The following is a 26115-nucleotide window of genomic DNA, read 5'->3' as shown; positions in this document are numbered from 1 at the left end:
AAGCTAGATTAGTTGCACAAGGTTATGCACAGAAATATCCGGAGGACTATACTGACACGTATTCCCCCACTGTAAGAACAGAGAGTGTCAAAACAGCTCTAGTGGTAGCATCAGCACTCAATCTTGATGTATTTCAATATGACATACAGACTGCGTATCTACACGCAAAACTAGATAAGGAAATATACGTAAGAGCACCTCACAGTCAATACACCAACAAAAATGAAATTTGGCTGTTGAACAAGAGTTTATACGGATTAAAACAATCTGGTAAAAGGTGGTATGATTGTTTAGTAAAAGTACTTAAGACCATGGATTTCAACGCTACCACTGCTGATAACTGTTTCTTTGTAAAAAAGGGTGATGATTACATTGAATTTGTGTTGATTTATGTAGATGACATTTTATATATAGGAAAACACAAAGAGAGAAGAGAAACTTTTGTAAATAAGTTAAATGAACATTTCTCATTGAAATCTCTAGGTAAAGTGAACAAATATCTTGGTGTTCAAATTAATAAGACTAGAAGGGGATTCAAACTTACTCAGAGAGATAAGATTATAGAACTTTTAAATAAATGCAATTTAAACAATGCCAAACCCTGTGATACTCCTATGCAAACTGATTTTCTTAGAAATACTGATGAATCTTCCCTTGAATTCAAGGATAACACGTTTTATAGATCAATCATAGGTTCACTTCTTTATATATCTAATTGGACTAGACCAGATATCGCCTTACCACTCAATTTATTATCCAGACACGTCAGCAAACCAACAATGTATCACTGGGAAGCTGTTAAAAGAATTTTAAGATATCTGAAAAGTACATTAGATTTTTGCTTAGTATTAGAACCTAGTGATAATAAAGAACCAAAGCTTGCATGTTATGCAGATGCGGACTGGGCTGGAGACACATCATGCAGAAAAAGTACATCTGGTTATATTTTTCTCTTAAATGACTGTCCAGTTTACTGGTATACTGGTAAACAAGAACTAGTAGCCACTTCAACGACAGAAGCGGAATATGTTTGTTTATCCAAAGCTGCAAATAACCTTGTATGGTTTAATGATTTAATTTCAGATGTTTGGAAAAAACCTGCTTTGCCTTTTGTCATGCATGAAGACAATAAAGCGGCCATTGAAATATCTAGATCTGATGCCATTGGACAAAGGTCCAGGCATATAGATATAAAATTTAAACATGTGAGGCAATTATCTCAGGATGGATTTATTAAAGCAGTGCATTGTGATACTTCAGAACAATTAGCTGACATATTGACAAAGCCTTTACCTTCTAAGCAACACAAATATTTAACATCTAAATTGTATGTCTTGTATTGTCCTGAATCTGAATGTAATTGGTGTTGTATAACGAATCGGCATTTAGAGGGGGATTTGTCAGATGTAAATGCCTTATTCTCTAATGTGTAAATAGTATATGAATGGGGTATCAGGGGTTAACTTATTCTTCACTTCTTAATGTATTCATAATTCACCACTCCCACTTATAGCTCCACCCATTGTATATATAAGGAGCCACCTACACCCTTTTCCTTGCTTCTATCTGTGAATATTCAGTGAATATAGAATGCCTATTGTAAATAAAAGGAAGTATATTTAAACCTTCAACTCTCACTAATATTATTGAGTCTGATCCTGAAAATATTGCAACAGGTTCAAAATCAATATTATCTTTTATTATTTCCATAATCCATTTCCAAATCATTTTCCAGAATTTTTTCGCTTGGGGACAGGTCCACCAGCAATGGTAGAAAGTGCCTTGGTGATGGCCACATTTCTAACAATTGGGACTCACATTGGGATATATTTTGGCTATCCTAGCCGGGGCTAGATGCCACCTGTAAAGCATCTTATACTGATTTTCCTTATAAGTCACCACCCTAGTCATTTTAAGGTTGCTATTCCAAATTGTGTCCCATTAGTTTAAGTTTATACTTTGTCCGATGTTTTTGGCCCATGCTATCATCTGCTCCTTAACCACCTCTTCTATCCTATCGTATTCCAGCAAATAATTATATAATTTAGCTAATATTTTGTTGTCTGTTCCCATCCATATCTTATCAAATCCATTGATACCTATCTCAAAGCCAAACTCCTTATCTTTTTTATAATGGGACTTTATTTGTGCATACGGCCACCAATCGATGTGGATGCCCTGTTCTTCCAGTTCTTTATTTGTTTTAAGGTTCCCTCCCCCATCTAATATCTCTTTGTATTTGACCATTTTCCCCATTTCCAATAGGTTGGGATATATCATGGCCTCCATTGTGGAGAGCCATCTAGGGACTTTTGTATATTGTTTTCATCTTATTTCACCCCATGTCTGTATTAGTGTATCCCTTATTTTATGACTATGGAAATATGTCCTTGCTCTTTTTCCTGTGTCCCAAAGGAAGGCGTGCCAGCCCTTCTGGAGATTGTGCCCTTCCAGGATCAGGAGTCTTTTATTTTCCAGGGTTGCCCACTCCTTCAACCAGACCAAATTTGCTGCTTTGTAGTATATTTCCCATATTGGGAGTCCGAACCCACCTCTGTCCTTTTTGTCTTGCAAATTTCTAATCGCTATCCTGGGTTTCTTCCCACCCCAAATGAATTTTCTTGTAATAGAATTAAGTTCCGAGAAGAATTTTTTATCCAATTTGATAGGGGCAGTTTGGAACAGGTACAGCAACTTTGGTAACACGCTCATTTTTATTGCTGCGATCCTGCCTAAAAATGATATCTGAAGTTTACCCCACTTTTCTAAATCCTGTTTAATGTTTCTGATCAAGGGCACGTAATTGTCTTCCTTAAGGGCCGAGCACCTTGCCGATATCCACACTCCCAAATATTTTACCTTCTTAACTATTTGGACCCCATTACTTCTTCAAGTGTTTTCTTTCGTTCCTCGGTCATATTTTTGGTTAGTAATTTAGTTTTGGTTTTATTTAATTTAAGGCCAGCCACCTCTCCATATTTACCCAATTCTTCCAATATTTTTACACCTGTTTCTAATGGCTCCTCCATAATAAGGGCCACATCGTCAGCAAATGCCTGGGTCTTGTACATCTCCTTTCTAATTGTCAATCCCTTAATTTCATTGTTATTTCTAATCCTTTTTAATAAGACTTCTAGGGCTAATATATACAAAAGTGGTGACAAGGGACACCCTTGTCTCACCCCCTTTTTAATTTGAAAGGTTTTTGTCAATTCTCCATTAAGTAAAATGTTGGCTCTTTGTTTTCCATATATTGTGGTTATTGTGTTTTCAAAATTTGATCCGAAATTCATCTTTTTAATCTGTTGTATCATGAAGTCCCAATTCAAGTTGTTGAAAGCCTTCTGGGCATCTAAGAAGACCAGTGCTATTTCTTTATTCGGGTGTGCCTCATAATATTCAAGTATGTCTATTACTATCCTTGTATTGTTTCTTATCTGTCTCCCGGGAGAAATCCATTTTGGTCACTATGTAACAAATTGTTCAAAATTGTCTTTAGCCTTCCTGCTATGACACTCATGTAAATCTTATAATCCGTATTGAGAAGTGAGATAGGTCTGTAATTTTTTTATCAGTTTTGGATCTGCACCTTCTTTTTGGAGGAGTATAATATACGCCTCCCGCCATGATTCCGGTATTTTGGATTTTATCATTGTAAATTTCTAACAATTTTGGTAGGAGAACTTCCTCTAAGTGTGGGTTTTTATATAGTTTTCCTGGGAATCCATCTGGGCCTGGTGATTTGTTCTTTTTGAGTTTCAATATCGCCGTCTTTAACTCCATCATTGTGATTTCTTTATTGAGCATTTCTCTCTCATCCTCCCCTATTAATGGGAGTGTTTCTTCCGATAGGTATTTATCCACCTTTTCTTTTGGAATATACTCTGGTTTCTCTTCAGATTGTATAAATCTTTCACCTTTTTCTAGGCAAGATTTTGGAACTAGTTTGCCACTGACTTCTTCCTGGGGCTGAGGGAAAGGGACTGGCTCAGGATCACCCAGCTGGTTTTATTCCTAAGGCAACACTAGAATTCACAGTCTACAGTGCCTTCATCACTACATCAAGCTGGCTCTCTAATACAGTACACTTGGTAATACAATCCCAGAAGCCTCTGGGAACCACAAGCTGCTCACCCCTCCTCAGCTCACTCTTGCACTGCCATTGATTGGTGGTTTATTTGTAATGTGCACAAATATCAGGCTTGTTAAGCAGAACAATAAGCTAGTCTGGCTCCCAATATCCCCTGATCCTTTCCACCAATAACTCTTTGTTTATACATAATATGTATCTTGAGATAAATAATTTGACGCTTTGTTGATATCAATAAACACAGGACCTATTCGCACAATAATTTTGACTGGGTTGGCGTGAGTCAATTAACCTATGTAATTTTACATTTAGGTTTAAACAGGCCCAGTATGGTCACAGATTCAATCAATTGTGCCGTGGGGTCTTCTAAAGCAGTATTTCCCACTATTTCCATATTTTATTTTATTTTAGTTTGTTTTATGTTTTTATTTGTATCCTGCCTTTGTTATTTTTACAAATAACCCATTTTTAACACACCTTCCTCCTCCTATTTTCTCCACAACAACAATAATCCTGTGAAGAGAGTTGGGCTGAGATATATGAAGTTTGGCTCCCTGAATTCCCCGTTAAGGAATTTGGGGAAGTGGCATCTCTACATCAGGAAGTTGTCAAGATTGAAAAACAGGGACCTAACCCCAGTCAACTGACACATTCTGCTTACTCATCCAGATGTGAAAAGTGGCTAATTTCTAGGTTTCTTTTATGGAAGTCATATTACTAACCTATAGATATTAATTTTAATTACTACTAGGCTGGTCTATGACTGTAATAACGATTTTTATTTAATTACTGAAAAAAATCTCAGAGATCATGAATATCAGCTTTGATGCATAACTAAATGGAAGTCAATAACTATGAAAAAGTATCCGTTTCAGCTGCTACATTCCACTGGAAAAAATGTACAATTAAAAAAAAAAAAGAACGACCTCTAATCATTCACCGCTTTACTAGTTTACATTTCCCATTTTTCTTCACAGCTATTCCAAGCTGAGATCATGTTGCTGCTTTTCAAATCAGTGACTGAAAAGACCCTTTGTTATCTGCCAATTTAGCTCCATATCACATCCCACACTGGATAAATGAAGAGATTGTATCACCAAGGACCAGAATTTAGCCATTTAAGCTGGGAACAAAAAACGATGAAATTTAAAAGGCACCTTATAATCTGGTTCTCCTTCTACTAAGCAGGTTGGGGGTGGGTGGGCTGGGGTTGGCAGGGTATGTGATGAAGCTGTTGACAATAGCCTGTCCTTCACCTTTGGGCTGGCAAGTGCCTGAGCACAGGTGCAGCCTAGAGCAAGGGCGGAGGATTGCTGTTGTGAGCCTAGGGTAAGGTCCTGTGTGTATGGTTGCATGTCTGTGTTGTTTCTGATAAGTGTATTTCTTGGGTAATTGGTGGATGAGTGGGGTGAAAGAACCTCTTGGCCTGGAAGAAGTGAGTGAGGGATCAGAGAGGGATGGGGGAGATAAGAGGTCATGCTGGAAACATGATGATAGACAGAGGGAAGGCAGGATATTAGATCCTTGGTGGCCTTGGACTTGTGGCTGGGCCATGTAGTGGTATCACCTTCCTAGAGTAAGGTGGTGATCCCTTTGGCACTGAAGGAGGCTAAGGGAAGGCAATGAAGAAGACAGTTGTGCTTCAGCTCTAGAGAACCTGAAGAAAGAAGATTATCTGGACCCGTTTCAATCAGGTTTCAGGCCAGGATTTGATTCGGAGACATAATTGAGCATGTTTGTTGATGATTTGCGGCATAGCCTGGATAGGAGCAGTGCATCCATCTTGGTGCTCCTAGATATCTCAGTGGCTTTTAACACCATCAACCATGATATGCCTTAGGGCTGGCATTAAGGTTTGGAGTTGGGATGTTCAATGGGATTTTGTGTGGTTGGCTTTTCTCAACATTTTCAATAAATGTTGACAAGTAGAGAGATACCATGATCCTAGCTCCTTACTTTGGATGTATTGCAAGATTTGATGCTCTTTCCCTTCCGTTTAACAACTACGTGAACCAGTGGGTAAGGTCATCTATCAGTCTGGGGGTCACATATTTTAAGGAGTATGTTAAGGAAAGATCTGGAGAGTCAGGAGGAAGAATGGCTACCAAGGTAATGGCCAAATGAAAAAAACCTGAATCCAGAACAGAATTATAACCCAAGAAAGCATCTCAGACAAGACCCTTCCTAGTTCTCACAAAGATAAAGAGCAGGGAAGTATATTCAGACTTTTCAGATTTTGTTATTATAAACTTATAATAAAAATAATACTGTATTAGCCTGCATCATTTTGATTTCCTAGTGTGGTCTACCTCAAAGATCAGACATATATTATTAGTATGCAGATGATATCTATTTATACATCTCAACCCATGGACTGGCCAACCAACACTGTCAATATCCTAGCCCAGTGTCTGGAACTATGCAGGTCTGAATGGGCAAAAAGAGACTCAGTCTCTGTCCTGACAGGACCAAATGGCTATGCTTATTTGGTCCACCTGGTTCCATTATAACAGATTGAAAGTGTCCACAGAGAAAGGAGAACAAAATGGTGCATCATTAACTCTCAGTGAGATTGTACTTCCCTGTTTGAGATTGGTAGACAATCTCAATCTGGGGGCCCTCTTGGAGTCCTGCTTTAGGAGGGCAGGAGAACATGTGCACAGGTACATGTGTAGTGTGCCATTTGTACTACTTCCTGGACTGGGAGACTCTTCAACAATTGTATGTGCCCTGGTCTCTTCACTGTTGAATTACCATAATGTGCTTTATATGGGACTATCTATTCTTAGAGATCATCTGGACACTACAGCTGGTCCAGAAAGCAGTGGCACTGTTAGTGTTAGGAGTGTTGCATTACATTATGCTCATATGAATATAATATAATATAATATAATATAATATAATATAATATAATATAATATAATATAATATAATATAATATAATATAATGCAGTGCACTGGTTATCAGTCAGCTTCCTAGTGCAATTCAAGGTGTTGGCTATCACCTTTAAAGTCATTCATAAAGTCTCAAATTGCTCCGTAAACCAATCGACTTGTAATGATGCTATAGGGCACTGCATGCCAAAGAAACTAGACACAAGGACAATATTTTCTCCAATGCCATCACTCTGCTAAATAACTAATTCCCACAACACTGTCTTATGCTCTGGGTTGTCAAACCACTTAGTAGGACTGTATTACTATTATCCTTCTCATCTTTCCTATTACTTATTTCCTAGCTTCTTATGACTATAACTCTGTTGTCTGTATCTTATGATTTATGTTGCCTGCTTATTTAGTATCCTGATTATCGCTGAGTGTTGCATCTTATGATTTATGATGATTGTATATTATGATTATGATCATGGCTTATCACTTGTTGGTTGTGTGTACAACTCAGAATTTATGCACTGGAGACAAATTCTTTGTGTATCCAATTACACAAAGCCAGTCAAGAATCCTATCCTATCCTATCCTATCCTATCCTATCCTATCCTATCCTATCCTATCCTATCCTATCCTATCCTATCCTATCCTATCCTATCCTATCCTATCCTATTTCCACTCCACTCCACTCCACTCGATTCCATTGCATTCCATTCCATTCTAAAAACCTCTCTGTTACATTTGCAATCCCAGTGTTAAGATCTCTCAACCTTCTTTTTCCTGAGAAATGTGTTTATTTCTTCAGGAAACTCTCAGACTTTTAGCTGTTACTGAATTCAGATGTGGCTCTAATCTATGGTTTTCTTAATTTTAATAATTTTAGTTAATTGAATAAACCACAACTGTCTAATTTACATAAACTGCTGAGCCTTTCATGATGGTTTACAAACTGTAATGGTTGGATTTATACATCATGCTAAGCTAGAATCAAACTGACTACGGTTCAGTGTGGCGTATGAGTCTAGCTCTTGTTTTGAAATTTAGTTCTATCTCTAAATAGACAATATAATATATAATTTTAGACGCTGAACTTCTGGGAATCCCCTTTGGATAACTGTGGGCAACATTCCAGTAGGAAAACCCTCAGATATCTCTTCTCTTCACTATTCCAGGCTTGACTATTTTTTTTCTACATAGCTGTAATTTTAATTTTATTTCATCTGTATTCAGAGTATAACTTTCAGCCCACATGGTGCCACTCACAGTGTCCACAGAGGCCAAAAATTCCAATAGATGTATTCTAACAGTGCTTCTGAAGGGTCAAGTTGGACGCTTATCCATGGAAATCCCCAGATACGGTACTTTGCTTTCCCCCACCCCACCCCCAATCCAAGAAGGCTCCTCAGTGAGTCTTTTTAGGATGTGTAAATTTAGTCTACCCAGGGATAGAGTTGTCATGGTATGATGGTATGATATTTTGAACCTTTTGTTTGGCATTCTATAAGCTGTTTAGAGCCATTAGTAATTATTTATTTATTTATTTTATTTATTTTATTTTATTTCTATACCGCCCTTCTCCTGCGGGACTCAGGGCGGTGTACAGTCAAGATAAAACATAGCATATAAAATTTAAAAAACATTTTAAAAAACAATTAAATAATTTTGGCCCAAGTTTAAAACAACCCAATTAAAACCGAATCCAAATTAAAAACTGAGAGGATGGGATCAAGCCAGCCCAGCTAGATGGAATAAGTGTGTTTTCAGGGCCCGACGAAAAGTCCAGAGGTCTGATATCATGCGTATCTCAGGGGGCAGGTCATTCCAGAGGGCAGGTGCTGCCACAGAGAAGGCTCTCCCCCTGGGGGTCGCCAGCCGGCACTGTCTGGCCGAAGGCACCCTGAGGAGGCCCTCTCTGTGCGAGCGAACTGGTCGGTGGGAGGCTATTGGCCGCAGAAGGCGGTCTCGCAAATACCCCGGCCCTAAGCCATGGAGCGCTTTAAAGGTGGTCACCAACACCTTGAAGCGCACCCAGAAGACCACAGGAAGCCAGTGCAGCTCACGCAGGAGAGGTGTTATATGTGAGCGCCCCGTTGCTCCCATAATCCCCCGTGCGGCCGCATTCTGGACCAACTGCAGCCTCCGGGTGCACCCCAAGGGGAGCCCAAGTAGATAAATAAAATCAACCTAAAGTTTTAATTCACGACACAAATGACCAGGCTCAAATTATACTGCTGTGGACACAATATACAAATCTATAGAGAAGACTCTAATGCTGGACAAAATGGAATGAAAAGAGAAGAAGATGATGACTAGCAGCAATGTGCATGGATTTAGTTACAGCAGTGATAAACACACTCTTCAAAAAACTTGAACAATCAGATCATGGAGAATAACTATCTACAGCAGTGGTCCCCAACCTTTTTATCGCCGCGGCCCGCTGAGCGCGCGCAGGGGTGGGGGCACAGCCCAGGAGCTTTTGCACACGGCCCATTGCGCACGGCCCAGGAGCCTTTGCGCTGCAGCGTTTATGTCCCCCGGCCGCTGCGCGGCCCGGTGCCAGGTACTCCACGGCCCGGCACCGGTCCGCGGACCGGGGGTTGGGGACCACTGATCTACAGTATGTTGTCTGTAAGAATCATCAATGGCTTGATAGGTCATACAGGTAGTCCTTGACTTACAACCAGTTGCTTAAAGACCAGTTGCTCAAAATTACGACAAGCCGGGTACTTTATAATCATCTTAAAATGTTGTGGTCCCCACCTCCCCAGTTATGTGACCATGTTTGAGATATTGGCAATCTGTTCTCCTTATTTACCAGTTACAACATCTCACAGTCACATAAACAGAAGGACAGATCTCAGTCCTTTGGCTACCTGAATCAGAGGGGTTTTTGATCTTCCCTTTGATCAGTTGTTAAAAATCTGGCCGTGATATTGCTCCAAAAGCAGCAAGCAGAAGAAAAAACGCTTGAAGCAACTGTTCAAGCAAGCAGAAGTAACAGCGAAGCCCTTCTCCTCAATGTCAGAGTTCATCATCTGTGAGTTATTTTGCCATTGGGGCAGAAAATCCCAGAAACACTTCTTTTCTGCACAAGAGTCATAATGCACAGATGTTTTAATTTGGTGCTTTAATTAGTGGGCTTGATTTTTCAGCATCTTTTTGTGGTGGTTGTGAAGGGGATTTACCCAGGTTGAGCAAATCTGTGGTTGTTTAGTAAATACCAATGGTTCAAACCCACTTTTCTAAGTGTGTGTTTTTGGCTGGAAATTCTTTGACAAAGCAGATGTAAATTTTCTTTAGCCAAGGTGCCTCAGAAAAATTAGAGCTAAGCTTATGTGGTTGAAATGGATGTTGTTTGGGGCATGTGAGAATCCACCTTAAAATCATACATTCTCTATGAAACAAATTCCAATTATAAACTGCAGGATGGGAAAGATTCTTACACCCTCACCTGACAAAACTTGGATTTGGACATTTACAACAAGGCTTTGTCTTCTCTTTTAATACTGAGCAATCCCTGTGACATTTCAGAAGCCTGGATCTGAAGACAGATGGCAGCCAAACAAGCAATAGCTATTTTAATGCCGAAGTGGAATGCTACAGCTTGAGAATTTCCTCACGGGAGATGCATTCTTCTAGGATTATATTATTTCTTGGGCTGACTGCCTCAAGACTACAGCCTCCCATTTCCCTTTTGGGTGGGAAAGTTTTTCTCCTTGTTAAGGGACTCTAATTCTAATTTGAGCCTGAACGGCTAAATTAGACATTCCAACAAGACTGTCTAGCTAGGAGTTGTGTCAAATAAGAGGACACAGTGATACAGCATTTAAGTTGCAATCATACATGCCAGGGTCATTTTGTATGCATTTTCATACAATTTGTCTATCCACAGAACTTTGCCCGAGGATCTGCTCCATTCACAACCCATGGTTATAAACAACCAGATTTTACATAGGTCACAACTCCAGCATTCTCTAACTTTTGTTCTATTCTGATTAGAAAGTTATGGTCAGAAAACCCTGCTGAAATTAATGCTCATATGCTTTCTTCAAGAAGAGATATCAAGTATGTAAATAATAAAACAAATCATATGTATTATACTATATCACAAAAACATCCAAGGTAAAATTCTCCAAAGGAAGGAAAGGTAAAGCTTATGGAAAGTGCTGGCATCACTCTGGATGGTGATTCAATACAAATAAAGAATGTTCAAACCCAGGGAGAAACCACAAATTGTTACTAAAAAATAATAAATGAATTACCCAACATTCTTCAATGAAACATCACCACCCTTATGGGCATCAGAAACCAAATTCTTAATTTTTTGTTCTGCTAATGCAACATTACTCCATAAAAATTAAACACAGTTAGTTGAGCCTGTGTGATCATTGCTGTGATAGAGACCAGTCCGGTGGTTCTTAAAGTGGAGGTAATTATCCCCCAAAGGGTAAATTGGGCATATCCTGGAGAAATAAAGCAATTTGTAATTATTTGTTTGTGACTCGATGATCACAGTGTCTCCCAAGTGTCTCCCTGGTGAGACACTTCTGTAAAACAACAGAGTCTGGGTTTTTTTTTGTGGAGGTAATGACATTATTTGAGACCGCTGAAAGGAGTAATTGGGTCAAACATCTTAAGAACCACTAGACTAATCCTTAAAAAGAAGAACCAGTGAGCTTTAGTTCGCCACAGGACTGCAATTTTGCTAGGCAAGCATACCGTAAATCAGTGGTCATATGGGTGGGGTCAGCTGTTCCCCATCCAGAAGGCCACTCCTGACCAACATGCCTTGGCTCCTGTTCCTTCTGCTATGTCTCTCTCATGTGGAACAGAGAAACACAACAGATAAGAAAACAGATACTGTAAGCAATCTCTTCCCTCAAGTCTTTCCTTCTTCCTCTATATAATATTAAGATTTGGTAAAGATGAGTGAAGAAGTATTTGGCGGCAATGACTTTTTCTTCCTGATGTACGGAAGTGTATGGGACAATGCTGGAAGAAGCAGTGGTAACTGGGAAGATGAAAAGTACATCCTCCTGGTATTCTCAGTTCAATCCTAGCGATTTTGATGGACAAAGAGTAGAATTTCACATTCTATCCAGGAATTCTTCCAACTCTGCTAACCTCACATATTGTTTCATCCTTTATTTGCTGAACAAACTATAATACAGGTAGTCCTCGACTTAAATAGTGTGTTTAGTGACCATTCAAACAGCGGTATTGAAAAAAAGTGATTTATAATGACTGCTGCAACATCCCCATGATCAAAATTTGGACGCTTGGCAACTTCCATGTATTTATGACAGTTGCAGTGTTCCAGGTCATATGATCACTTTTTGTGACCTTCTGACAAGCAAAGTCAATGGGGAAGCCAGATTCATTTAACAACCATGTAGTTACTAACTTAACAACTAAAGTGATTCACTTAACAACTATGGCATGAAACTGTAAAATGGGGCAAAATTCACTTAACAAATCTCTCTCTTAACAACAGAAATTTTGGGCTGAATTGTGAGTGTAAATTGAGGACTACCTATAGTCAGGTTCACAACACTCTAAGCTTTAAGCCTCGGGTTGATTTACCAAGTCCATGTGCAGTGTGACTTTTCCTGTTGAAGGAAGAAGATAAATCTTTTCCTGCAGAGTTTTTGCACAAACGGCTCATCTCCTGATAGATATTACATATGCATAATATTGTATAAAGATATTTCAACTAGTAAAACCAAAATGATTACTCGTACCACGGTTTAAAAATGTCTTGAAGAATATTACGGGTAGTCTGTTTTTCCTTCTTATTGAAAGAGCAAGAGAAAATAATGCTAACATATATATTAAACCCATTCATTCATTTCTGAATCTCAAAGTACAGAAGCTGGAAGACTCTGCTAAAGTCTGAGACTAACCTGGATCTACAGAATCCTTGCTGGTGAATAGAACAGTTGCTTCTAATAAAGCATGTTTTGTTCTTTTTTATTTAATTCATTATATTTAATCTTGAAAGAAGTGGCACCTAGAGGGTAAGAGCATTTGGTCCACGATTATGTCTTAAATAATGAGTAATGTTGGCCACACTTCCTTTCAACTTTGAACTGGGATGCATATTCTGCACTTTATTACAATTTCTGTTAAACATTGTTTCCATCTTTTATCCAAGGAGACTAACACATGTTGATTAAAGTGAATGAACCATACTTATAAATACAAACAGTGTGGGAAAGCCATTTATAGAATCGTAAGTTTATGAGAATTTGATTCTTCATTCAATCGTGACTTATTTTATCAGGCATTATAAGTTTTTGGTCAATTCAGTCATTTAATATGTAAAGTATTAATAATGGTCAGGTACCAAATGACTGACATTGATTGAGTCACGGTCAAGTATTAATAAGCTCCAAATATTCCTAAAACAGTTGCAGCCAACATCCAGTTTCATCCTGATCATCACACAGAAGAGTTCTGTGGATCTTGGACATAATTAAGTGCTGTTTGTGTACTTGATGTATGCAATTTGTGATATGTTAAGGCATAAAGGAATAATTCAATGGTACATATCTACTAAAAGTGCTTTAGAAATAGTCTTAGAAACAAATTATTTTTATGTGCTGACAAATGAAATATGTCTCCTTGATCATTATGGATGTTTAGACCAGTAAATTACCATTTAATGATATAGTATAATACTTTAGTAGATTCTCAGGTTATTCAATTAATAATATTCTCATATAGTTTCTGTGGGCTATAATATGCTTAGGGACATTTTCAAAAATGAAAAGTTTGAATGCATTTAAGTATATCTTCATTTGTGGATGTTAGTATTTCAAATTGCTTGTCACACTGATATAAAAAAATGAAGAAAAATAATGATTTTCGTATATGAAGAAAAATGAATAAAATATGAATATTAGTATAGGTGGAATATTAGTGCTGATATGGATTCCTATATTAATACTTTAAGATGTTTTAAGCATCTTAATAAGTTATTAAGAAGCTTTTTATGGAATTATCTAAGTGCCAGAATTTCTATATCTAAGCTACATTTTTCATATGGTGACGGGGAATTTAATTCTCCTGATTTTCAGTTTAATTGTAGTTTTACTATTATTTCTTTATGGAGTTCAAGTGTTTAAATTCAATTTAAATATGATCCTTTCAATAATGTGGCAGTAAGTTGTTTCACATTTTAGTCAAAATTGTATTTCCAGCATTAAAGGCCATAAGACAAATTAGGGGGTAAAAAAGTTACAATAGCTTTCTAATGTTGACCTTTGTTTTCATTAGAAATTTACATTATATAATCATCCCAATAGAGGAATGATACATAGCATTGGAAGGTTGCACCTTATTCAGAAGAAACAGACTCCACAGAAAGGATGAGAGTTACCGTGTATAAAAAATAGGAATTCAGGAATCAGGCATGGAAATCCTGTTGAAAGAATCTGGGTAATTTATACCATGGGAGTTTATAGCTGACACTTGGCAGGTAGAAGATGCAGATAAGACTTTCTGTGTTAAATAATCTTTGAAAGAGGCATGCAACAGTAATAATGAGAGAAATTCATTTCTCTGACATCTGTCAAAACTATTGACAGAATAGTTTTCTTTTCTATTCTCTTGGTGATAACTCCATGTGTCAGCAGGCAGAAGAAAAAACAAAGGATATGCTATCCTGGGCCCAATCCTAACCAATAGGATAGAATTAATTGAAGAAGTGAAGGTGACTGAAACCTTGGTGGATATAGTGTTCATGTTATTCTTGATTTTGTGATATCCACTGGAGGAAGAACTGAGAAGAGGCAGATCTGCAAACTGGACTTCAGAAGATTTTGATGAATTCTAAAGGAAAGTAGATTGGACTCAGTAGTTTCAAAGACTTAAGGAGAAAAGTATCCATGAGGATTCAGAAATCCTTTGAGATATTGACAGCATAATTGCAAACAATTCTTACAACAAGGAATGATAAGAGTTTAAAAGGAAAACATGGACACACAAAGGGCTTTCTAGCAAGCTGAAGAAAAAAAAAGCCAAACAGGTATAGGAAATATAATGGGAAAATAAAATCAAAGAAAAGCACAAGGTTATGTCCAGAAACTGCAGAGATAGGGACAGAAAGGCTAATGCTGTGGCCTGAAGAGCATAACAAAATAACAAAAATAACAAAAGAAAACCCTATTTATTTGGGTACATTGGGAATAAAAAAAGAAAACCAAAGAAGATGCAGGCCCATGGTGGGGTAAAATTAATGAACGATGGCTGATGGTGTGTTGATGGTAGATTATAATGAGAAGAGAACTTCTTAACTTAAGAAGTTAACTCTGTAATGGAGCACTAGCTACTTATTATAATATCACTGGGAAAAGAGGGAGCTGCATCTTAGCAGAGACAAGGAAATATAAGAGAGAACTTAGTCATTTTAAATGAACTTAAGTCTCCAGGACCAGATGAATTACACTGGAAAGGCTTGTCCCATCGTTGACCCATTCTGTTAAGATATCCATTCCATACACATAATAAAGTTTAGAGAAATGGAGTTGAATATGTTGAACGATACTGTACATTAAAAATGGAACGTATTACTGTGTGAAGAATGTGGATTTATTGAACATGGTCCAGGGGTAACAAAGAAGATCATTCTGTTCTTGGATGGAATGGAAAGATGGAAAGATGGTGCCACCCCCATCTTAAGAGTCTCTGATTGATCATGTCTTTTTGCTCTCTGCTTATAAATTGTCTTTGACATAATGGAAATATTGACCAATATTATTTTAAGTGGTGAAGGTTGAACACTACCTTTAAAACTTACATACATTTGGTAATCACTTATTTTTTCCTTTCTCTTTCTATTGGCTGCCACTTTTCCAATAAAACTTTTTCAAAGCAAGAACATTTTTTAAAAGGGGCATTAATCTTAAAGACCTGGATGATCTTTTTCATTAATTTAATGGAAACCTAAGGACTAACTTTTCATAAGGAGTCCTACACTAGTTCCAAATTAATATTGTTCCACTCAGAAGACCTCTAGTTCTCCTATAGAGATCATTGTCACTTTCTACATTCTGATACCTAAAGGTGAATAGAAGAGGCTGTGAGTGGAGAAAGCTTGTGCTGCAAACTTATAAATTTTCTTTTAAAAGTCACTGTTAATCGATGGTATGCAAATTTGAGCAAAATTCAAATTAAGTGTCCTTAATTCTATCCATGGGTCCCATCCTGCATCACAGAGACATACAGTATCCTTTTCTAGCCAAATCACATTCTACCCTTCTGCTCTTTCTACTTTTAGGTAATTTTTGGTACTGAATTAGAGATCATTTACTACATACAGAGAAATCATTCTTTCAGAGCCATAACCTTGGCAAATTAAAGAAAATAAAAACAAATTGATTCCATAGCCTTCTTCTAGTGCACACTTGCCTGTTCATTTTAGCTTGGAACCCAAACTCAGAAGTAAGTCTCACTTAATTGATTGGATTTGACTCCCTCAGTTAAATCTCTCATGTGGCATACCAGATATGCCTCACCTATTGTAATTCAACAGAATATTATCTGAGTTCAGCCAATATAGGACTGTAGTGGAAGTCCAGAGGTTCAAACTACAAATCCAAGTATTCCATGATGCGTAGATGTTAGCTTGCTCTGCCAAAATGGGCATTTGACCTTAGTTTTTGTTTTTCATGATCCATCCTCTGGTTTGGCTCTGTCTAAGCACAGAGCAAGAATCTGGAAATGAAAATTCTATTTGCTTGCCATATTTTGGTATATTTGTATATCACAAATGCTTAAAAAAGCATTTTTGTTGAAAATACTTTGGTTATTGTAAAGATATAACAATTGGAACAATAATGAATAAAGCTGTTCCAACAGTTTATAAATTATGATTCTGGCATACAAAATATGTAACAAAATTGTTTTCATTCCATTGCCAGCATCAATTTCCATTCACTTAACTGCAGAGGCATTGATGTGAGAGAGAGGGGGGGAGAGAGGGAGGGAGGGAGGGAGAGGGGAAGGAGGAGGAGGAGGAGGAAGGAGGAGGAAGAGAGAAGGAGGAGGGAGGCAGAGAGAGAGAGGGAGAGGGAAAGGGAGAGGGAGAGGAAGAGAGAGAAACGTAGTCTAATTCAGTGATGAAAAAAATGATTCCTACAAAATTTTAGGTAGATTTACTCAGAAGCAAAATTTAGCAGGGACTGTGGCATTTTCTCCAAGTGAAGGGTATAAGTAAACTTTAGTAAGTTGCTGTATGAGTAGATTTAGTTCTTCAGATTTCACATTAGCAACAGAGTTGGACATATTCTCTCCAAGAATGTTCATACACTGAATATTATCTAATTATCTATCAAGAACACATCTAGAAATTCTTATAATAAACAAACATCACTTTGTCTCTTTAAGCCATATAGAAAGTGACTATTTTACTGGAAACAAAATGATTTGTTTGATGTAATAATGACAGGAAGAAACCAGCTTGTTTTGATCACTTAATCAAAGCTTATTAACCAAACTAAAATCAGTTTCTACTGAGAATCTGCCGGCGGACTGACTCTTCAGGTCCTGTAAACAAATCCCCTCAAACCATTTTGCCAAGTGCATAATGCCACTAATGTAGAGTTAGTCGCCCTCCCCCACCCCACCTCCCCTATGCTCCTCTCTTAATACTTTGCAGCAGACAATTGATGCTAAGAAAATGACATCTTCCCAGTAATCTCTCAGGGGAAAATCCCGTTTACATCGGCTTCCTTCCTAAGACCTACTGGAGAGGGAGAGGGGGATTTAATATTTCAAATGGTGTGTGTGATAAACTATATATACATTGTGTGTGTGTGTGTGTGTGTGTGTGTGTGTGTGTGTGTGTATGTGTGTATACAGTCGGTAGAGATGTGCTTACTATTGTCAGTTTTCTTCTAAGCACAACTGGACAGTGCTTAGTCTTATTGGGCAGACTTGGAGGTTGGGGGCAGAGGGAGGGAGAATGAGAGAGGGAGGGAGAGGGGTAGAGAGAGACTTTCTATTGTGGGGAAACTGGCAAAGGAAGGGAGAGGGAGAGAGGAAGGGAGAGGGAGAGGGGGAAGAGAAAGACTGACTTTTTATTGTGAGGAAGCTGGCAAAAGGAGGGAGGGGGAGAAATGGAGGGAGAGGGAGAGAGAGGGGGAGAGAGAGAGAGAGACTGACTTTCTATTGTGAGGAAACTGGCAAAAGGAGGGAGAGGGAGAAAGGGAGGGAGAGGGGGAGAGAGGGGGAGAGACAGAGACTGACTTTCTATTGTGGGGAAACTGGTAAAAGTAGGGAGAGGGAGAGAGGAAGGGAGAGGGGGGAGAGAGAGACTGACTTTCTATTGTGAGGAAGCTGGCAAAAGGAGGGAGGGGGAGAAATGGAGGGAGAAGGAGAGAGAGGGGGGAGAGAGAGACTGACTTTCTATTGTGGGGAAACTGGTAAAAGGAGAGAGAGGGAGAGAGGAAGGGAGAGGGGGGAGAGAGAGACTGACTTTCTATTGTGAGGAAATTGGCAAAAGGAGGGAGAGGGAGGGAGGGAGGGGGAGAGAGACTGACTTTCTATTGTGGGGAAACTGGTAAAAGGAGGGAGAGGGACAGGGAGAGGGAGGGAGAATGAGAGAGGGGGGAGAGACTTTCTATTGTGGGGAAACTGGCAAAGGGAGGGAGAGGGAGAGAGGAAGGGAGAGGGAGAGGGGGGAGAGAGAGATTGACTTTCTATTGTGGGGAAACTGGCAAAAGGAGGGAGAGGGAGGGAGGGAGAGGGAGAGGGAGGGAGAGAGACTTTCTATTGTGAGGAAACTGGCGGCGAAAAGGAGAGCTCTACAGCCGTTCCTTTTGACAACCTGCAAGGAATCCCCAGTCCAAAATGGGATAATAAAATATGCTGCACCGGTGGACGGACGGACGGAAGGATGAAGCAGAGCATTCTCCAGCAGCTGCTGTTGTCCGTGCAGTGCACTCCCCACACACGCACGTATACACACGCACCGACACAAACACAAGAGTTTCCCTCTTCCCCGCCCTTTCCCCCCTTTCCTACCCTTTCACTCACCCGGGCTGTCGCTGCCGCCGTCTCGATCCGCCGTCCGATCCCAAACGCTGACAGATGCCGCGGAAGGCTGCGGGCTTCCTTTCTCCCTCGGAAGTCGCGAGGAGGAAGCCGCAAGAAAAGCGGATCCCCCCTGGATGGTCGCCGCTGCCCGAGGCCCCGTCGTAGCGACGGAGGGACGCTCGGAGGGCGAGGGAGAGGAGGCAGAGCCCAGGGAGAAAGATCCCACAAAGAGATGCGGCCCCAGCAGCAGCAGCAGGAGGCTGAGGGGACGGAGCAGAAACAGGCGCGTTGCTGGCATGATGCTTGGGATTTCACATGCCCGGCGTTGTTGCAGAGCAGTAATCATAACAACCACCACAAACATCACCACAACCACCATCATCATCATCCTCATGAAGCAGTTGCAGGCAGCGCCATGCCCGGCAGGCGGGAAGGGAGCGGGCGCTTCAGAGAAGCAGAGCCGCGGGCGCGCCCAAAGTTCCCCGGGTCAGTGGCGAGGCGGCGGCGGCGGCGGCCGGCCCCCGGGACGGCATGGTCGAGCGGGGCGGACGCGGCTCCGGCAGTGGCCGCTCGCGGTGGTGCGGAGCCTGAAAGTAAAAGCGCCGGCAAGGGCAGGCTCCTCCTCGCGGCCGCTGACATCACACCCTGCCCAGGCTGCTCTCTTTCCCCTCAAGCGGCCGTCCCGCTCCCCTCCGCCCCTGCAGGCTGCTCCTCGGGGCATCCCCCAGTCGGGACCCGGTCCTATCTAGGGAGGGGCTGGAAACGGGCCGTCGGGTAGAGAAGGGAGTATGGGAGACGCGTGTGAGGAGCCCAAAGGCGCGAGTCGAGATTCGAAGCACGAGGGAGACCCTGACGCGCCGGTTTGAAAGGCCCGGAGGGAAGAAGTCAAGCGTGAAGTTTGCTGGCCGACTCTGATAGCCAGAGAAGTGTCAGTCTGTTATGCGTGTGTGTATGCACCCATCACACATTGCCGCTTTCAGCGTGAAGAAGAATCCTTGAGGACTAGAAACCTGATGGTCGTTTGCTTCATTCCGATGAGCTAATGCCCACCAATGGATTTTTGTCCTTTCCCTTTTCTCCTATACATCGACCGAGGCAGCCAAATTGTGACTTGTGAGCTATGGGGATTCTTAAATCAGAGCAGAGAATTTGGCTCCAGATGTGAAGAGTAGAGCTGTCAGAAATTTGGATGTCCTAATGTGGACTTCCAGACACACTTGCATACCTACACACATCTCTTTGGATATTTTCAAGCTTATCAATGCATTTTTTTTCCATTTCCTGCCACTATAATTCAAAAGTATGTTTCATGCAATTTTATTTTCAAGCAATGGTGAAAGTACTTAAGTGATATGAAAATAATAAAAAAAGGCATTTCGTTGGTTTTTATTGAGGTAACTGACTATCCTGTAACAAAAACCTCAAAAGTATTTCTGGCTGAACAAACACATTTTATTTTCAGAGATGTGATGACTGTCTAGGATTATATTCAAAATCCCAGAAACAAAACAAAAAAAAAAATTAATGCATTTACAAACTGCAGCACTTGCATAAAAGCACAGTTGTTGGAAAAGTCTTTAAATATTGGTCTGAATTTCATCAAATCTACACCCTTTAATCCAGGAATAATAAATCATATTTATTTCTCTGAATAGTTATTTATCGTCTGCTTTCATCTAAACTATACTTCAACATTGTTCTATTGTCTACCTAATATTCACAAAACCATGATTTAAAAGATTTAAGCAGAGAAAAGAGAGAGAAAGAGTGTGTGTGGTATTCATGCCAGGGGCAAGGGAAGAAAGGAGTAAGGGAATGGATGTATTAATTACAGATAAATGAATTCAGAAAAGAATTTAAAACATGAAAACTGCAAGATAACCATTTTAGCAAAAAATCAATGATCAATCAATGGTGAAAATTAATGAAAATCAATGATTTGGAAAATGAACCTGTGAATTGGAACAAGCCAGTTAAATATGAAAAAAATGTTAGCATTAATAGGATGCAGTTCCTATTTTTTCAAATGCCATGGAACCAAAATAAAAAGTAGCAACAAGGAGATAGAAAGCATTTATAATTGCAATTACAATATTACCCCTATGAGTCCATACTTATTAGTTTGTCAAACATGTACAAGATAGCAGGTACATACAATATGAACATGGACATGAACGAAGGAAATGAATACAAATATAAATTTAATAAATAAAAAAATAAATGGGGACAGTAGGACAGGGACGGTAGGCACGCTGCTGTGCTTATGCGTGCCCCCGCCCCCCTTTACGGACCTCTTAGGAAAGGGGTGAAGTCCACGGTAGACAGTTTAAGGTTGAAGCTGTGAGGGTTTGAGGATGTAACAATGGAGTCGGGTAGAGCATTCCAGGCGTTGACCACTCTTGCTGAAGTCGTATTTTCTACAATTGAGTTTGGAGCCTTGAGTTTGTATTGATTGTTTGCCCATGTATTATTGAGGTTGAAGCTGAAGAAGTTGTTGACAGCTAAGACATTGTAGTAGACAATTTTGTGTACTATACTTAGATCAGACTGCAGACAGTGCAGTTCCAGATTGTTCAAGCCCAAAATTTCAAGCCTGGTGGCATAAGAGATTCTATTGTGAATAGAGGAGTGGAGTACTCTTCTCGTGCAATACCTCTGGACCTGCTCAATCGTATTAATGTCTGATATACAGTGTGGATTCCAGGCAGAGGAGCTGTATTCGAGATTGGTCTGGCAAAGGTTTTATATGCCCTAGTTAGCAATACAATGTTACCGGAAAAAAGCTTCGCAAAATTAGGTTAACAATTCTTAATGCCTTTTCAGCAATGCTGTTACAGTGAGCTCTGGGGCTTAGATCATTTGAGATGAGTACTTCTAGGTCCTTGACAGAATGAGGGTCATCTACGAGGCCGTTTCTGCCCAACTTGTACTTGGTGTTTTGATTTTTATTGCCAATGTGTAGGATAGAGCATTTATTAGTTGAGATTTGGAGTTGCCAAATAGATGACACATGGTCATCTAATGATAATATAATTACAGTATATACAATACCTGTCTATAATAATAGTCACAGGCCACTGCTGCTTTCTTCAGATATGTAGATATTGCAACTAATAATCGTTAGAAGTCTGGATATCAGCTTGATTCAAAGGTAGAAGTGGGAGAATTATCAAGAGAGCCAGAGATGTTGCACTGGCTTCATTTTTAATTTTATGAGTACCTTGAAGTTTCCTCTAAGTGGTCAGCAAAATAATACCTGCAAGCATTCATACATCCATGATCCCTAAAATGATATTCAACGTAACAAAAGTCGAATGAGAATCTGGAATTTCGTGAAATGAAAAATACCCACATCTTGCAAGATTCTTGAAGGGAAATTACCAATGATTCAGTATTAGGACTATTATGTAAAGTTGTATAATGATGCCTCTAGATCAGAAGTGATTGATGCCACATTAAGATAAAGCAATCTGCATTAATATATATTTTCTAAAAATAAAAATTATGTTGCAGAAGATAGCCAAAACCTTCCATTCACTTCCCACTTATCACATCCATCTTCCATCCTTGCAATGTGAATTCTTTCCTAGAAGCATTGATGTGCTGCTGAATCATGAATTTAGACTCATTGCAACAGCAATTTGATACAACATTAAAGATAATCACTTGCAAAGAAAAAAAAACCCACAGGCATAAATGATTGCCATTTGCAGTTTTTAGGAGAAGATAAAGTACCATTGCACTATCCTCAAAATATTCCACTGTAATATTTACTACTGAAAATGTTCTTAGTTTGTGAATAGTTAGGAGGCTGGGATATTTTTCCCCTTGAATCTTTCTTTTTATTTTTCCCACTTTTACTCTCCTCCCTGCTACAAAAAATATCATGCATATCCTTATTTTTCCAGCTTTAAAAAGGTTTATTTATTTATTCATTACATCTGTATAAACCATCAACATTTGCACTATAAGAATTATCTGTGATTCCTTATGCAGTTGTAATTTCTGCATGAATTTAATATAATTCCACAGTAACAATTGTGTTCAGTTATGCTGCTGTTGGCTTACACCATTTCCATCCCTCTCCTTTTACCTCCAGAATTTTATTTCCCTTCCAATTTGATCCTTATGGTGGACTTATAAAGTGAGATATATACAGGTAGTAGTCCTCAACTGAGCACAGAATTTATGTTGCTAAGTGAGAAACTTGTTACGTGAGTTTTGTCCCATTTTACAACTTTTCTTGCCAGACTTGTTAAGTGAATCACTGCAGATGTTAAAATTAGTAACACAGTTGTTAAATAAATCTGGATTCTCAACTGACTGCTTGTCAGAAAGCAGTCGCAAAAGATGATCACATGAACCCGGGACACCCCAGATGCCAATCATGCAAATGTAAATCACGTGACCATGGGGATGTTGCAGTGGTCGTAAGTGTGAAAAATTGTCATAAGTCACTTTTTTCAGTGCTGTTATAACTTCAAATGGTCACTAAATGAACTGTTGTAAATCGAGGACTATCAGTACTGAGATATAAGAGGGCTTTCAAGACTGGATGAGGTCCTTAATCAAATTGTGTCCCAGGCTCACCACACCATGATGTTGGCTATGTATTATAGACTATGTAGCTGTCAAAGCCAAGATCCCAGTTATGGAATAAAATCAACTGTTCTTAAGTTTATTTTTCACAGGTAGAATCTGACACAAGCAATCACATTTTCAATGGAAGGAAATGAAGGAGCCAGCAATGAAAAAGTGCTTTGATTTTACTGCATTTTTTTTTCTTTTTTATATCTTGTCCCATATTTGATGCTCTCATTTCTTTCAGTTCTTTGCACAAGTAGGATAACCTGAATGCCTTAAATCTAATATTCTAAAGCGTGTAGTCATCATGCTTGAATTAGCTGGGTAATTCCGACATAAGGTTTAGATATTGCATTCCTTCCTTCTGTCATAAACATTTTATTTCTGTGCCTCACGTACTGTGAAAAAGCAGCATTAACTTTCTTTAGGAGCTAAGATGAAGGAAAAAGTTATTTTAATACTCTCTCATTCTTTCATTCTAAGACACACACACACACACACACACACACACACACACACACACACACACACACAAAAACCCCCAGACATAATTATCTTGCCATTTTGAGAAACCTTAAATATAAATCAAAATCACATATTTCTTCTTTCTCGGTCACAGAAACATACATAACCTAGTTTTGGTGATTAACAAGCATCAAATGCTTTTAATTATACAATTACCCATTTATCTAAATATGGAATAACAGATTATCAAACCAAGCAGTTCAAAGGAGCTATTTAGACTATCAAGCTCAACCCTCTGTTTGTTGTACAAATCGAAATTAAAGCATTCCTTACAATGGGCTTCTATATCAAGCCTCTGCTTGATCACTTCTAGAGAAGTGGAATATACTTCTGAAAGTAATGGATTCCACTTCCATTCCAGTTATTTTTATTGCTGAGAAGTAGTTCAGCTTGTTTGCTTCACACACTTTAAGCATTATGTAAACAACAAAAAACAGGAACATTATAAACTATTTTTTTCCTGATTTTTCATTGGTTTAATAGGCCCCATTACAATCGGTAGCTCACTTTTTCTGCGGTAGACATGTTCTAATCTGAAGTCCTCACACATAATGGATTAACCCAGTGGTGAAATCCAAATTTTTTTACTGCTGGTTCTGTGGGCATGACTTGCTGGGCATGGTGTGGCTTGATGGGCGTGGTTTGGTGGGCATGGCAGGGGAAGGATACTGCAAAACCTCCATTCCCACCTCACTCCAGTGGCCAGCCAGAAGTGGTATTTGCCGGTTCTCCAAAGTACACAAAATTTCTGCTACCGATTCTCCAAACTGCTCAAAATTTCCGCTACTGGTTCTCCAGAACCTGTCAGAACCTGCTGGATTTCACCCATGGATTATCCCAATGATTTATTTATTTAATAAGATATTTTTTAAAATTCTTAAGAAATTAATTCAATAAATAAAATCTAACATTCAGAAAATGAAATTTAAAAAATTAAAACCCGAACTTTAATTCCAGAACAAATTGTAGAAATATTTTCAGCCTTTAAAAAAAAAAAATTGGCAAGGATTTGTTTTTTTCCAGCATAAAGTGAAAGTGGATTTATTTCACTTATGTTAAAAATTTGAAAAGGGTTAGCAGGACATCTTTTTTTTCATAGAATATAAAACTAAATCATAGTTCTCTTAAACTGCACTGTGCAGTCAAAGAAGAAGTGCCATTTACTATTCGTTTTAGCAACACTTATTGTTCATCAAATAAAATAAAGGAGGAAAATAATGGAAAGAGATTGAGACAGCAAAAACAAAAAGAGAGAAATAGATGATGATTTTTGAAAACCTGGTATGAAAAACTCATATATTATACTTAACATTAGGATTATTGACTTTATTACAGCCTCTCAAATTGTAAGCAAAAGAAAGAGAAAGATAAATGAATAAGTAGCTTTTAATCTTTGTGTAAATATGACAATTTATTAACCTTGAGGACTCTTATTACAGAACAAAACATGTTTCCATAGTGTTTCCAATTACTTAGAAATCCAATTTGGCAATGTTACTTTACTGGCATCAGATTCCAAGTCGCTTTACCAAGCACATGAATTCTTGTCTCAAAGGTGCTTTTTCAAAAGGCAACTGGACTGATCCCCCCGAGGAAGAAGACGTTTCGCTTCCCACAATTGGGCTCAATTGTGGTCGTGACTTACCTCTACAGCATCCTGGGCAAGACCTAGAAGGCATGGAAGTCTGAAGATTAAAGTGCAATTTAAGTTGTATGTCACAGTTAATTGTTTGTGCCTAACTTTTGAAATATAAAAATAAGGAAGAGTCAGTATGAGTTTAAAGTATTGTTCAGGACAACTGCAAGATTCAGAAAAGTTTGATCCAATTCCAGAGAAGGTGTTAGAAAACGTATCTGTTCCACCCATAGTAAACTCTTGCATTGATTGCCCATAGCATCTTTTTCTCCTTATATCCTGTAACTCAGAAGTTCCTAAACTCTTCTGTTCATTGACCTCTTCATTAAGTTTCAGATTGCTCCTCATCCCCCAA

The 26115-nt window shown here is 39.0% G+C and overlaps 1 protein-coding gene across 1 annotated transcript in view; it reads right to left on the bottom strand.

Annotated features, from left to right (window-relative positions):
* LOC139310293 (uncharacterized) overlaps positions 1 to 19403 on the bottom strand; it is an 89184-nt gene extending 69781 nt beyond the window's left edge. Inside the window, exon 1 of the mRNA XM_070934456.1 lies at positions 19016 to 19403. Coding sequence (XP_070790557.1) covers positions 19016 to 19403 — 388 coding nt within the window. The remainder of the gene's footprint in view (positions 1 to 19015) is intronic.
* Positions 19404 to 26115: the final 6712 nt, after the last annotated feature.

Source organism: Pituophis catenifer, unplaced genomic scaffold (genome assembly GCF_029215685.1).
Source record: "Pituophis catenifer annectens isolate HBS135680 unplaced genomic scaffold, rPitCat1.0.hap2 SCAF_1, whole genome shotgun sequence".
In the NCBI taxonomy this organism is placed as follows: domain Eukaryota; kingdom Metazoa; phylum Chordata; class Lepidosauria; order Squamata; family Colubridae; genus Pituophis; species Pituophis catenifer.
The sequence above is the reverse complement of the archived record's forward strand: the minus strand, read 5'-3'. Positions and strand labels throughout refer to the sequence as shown.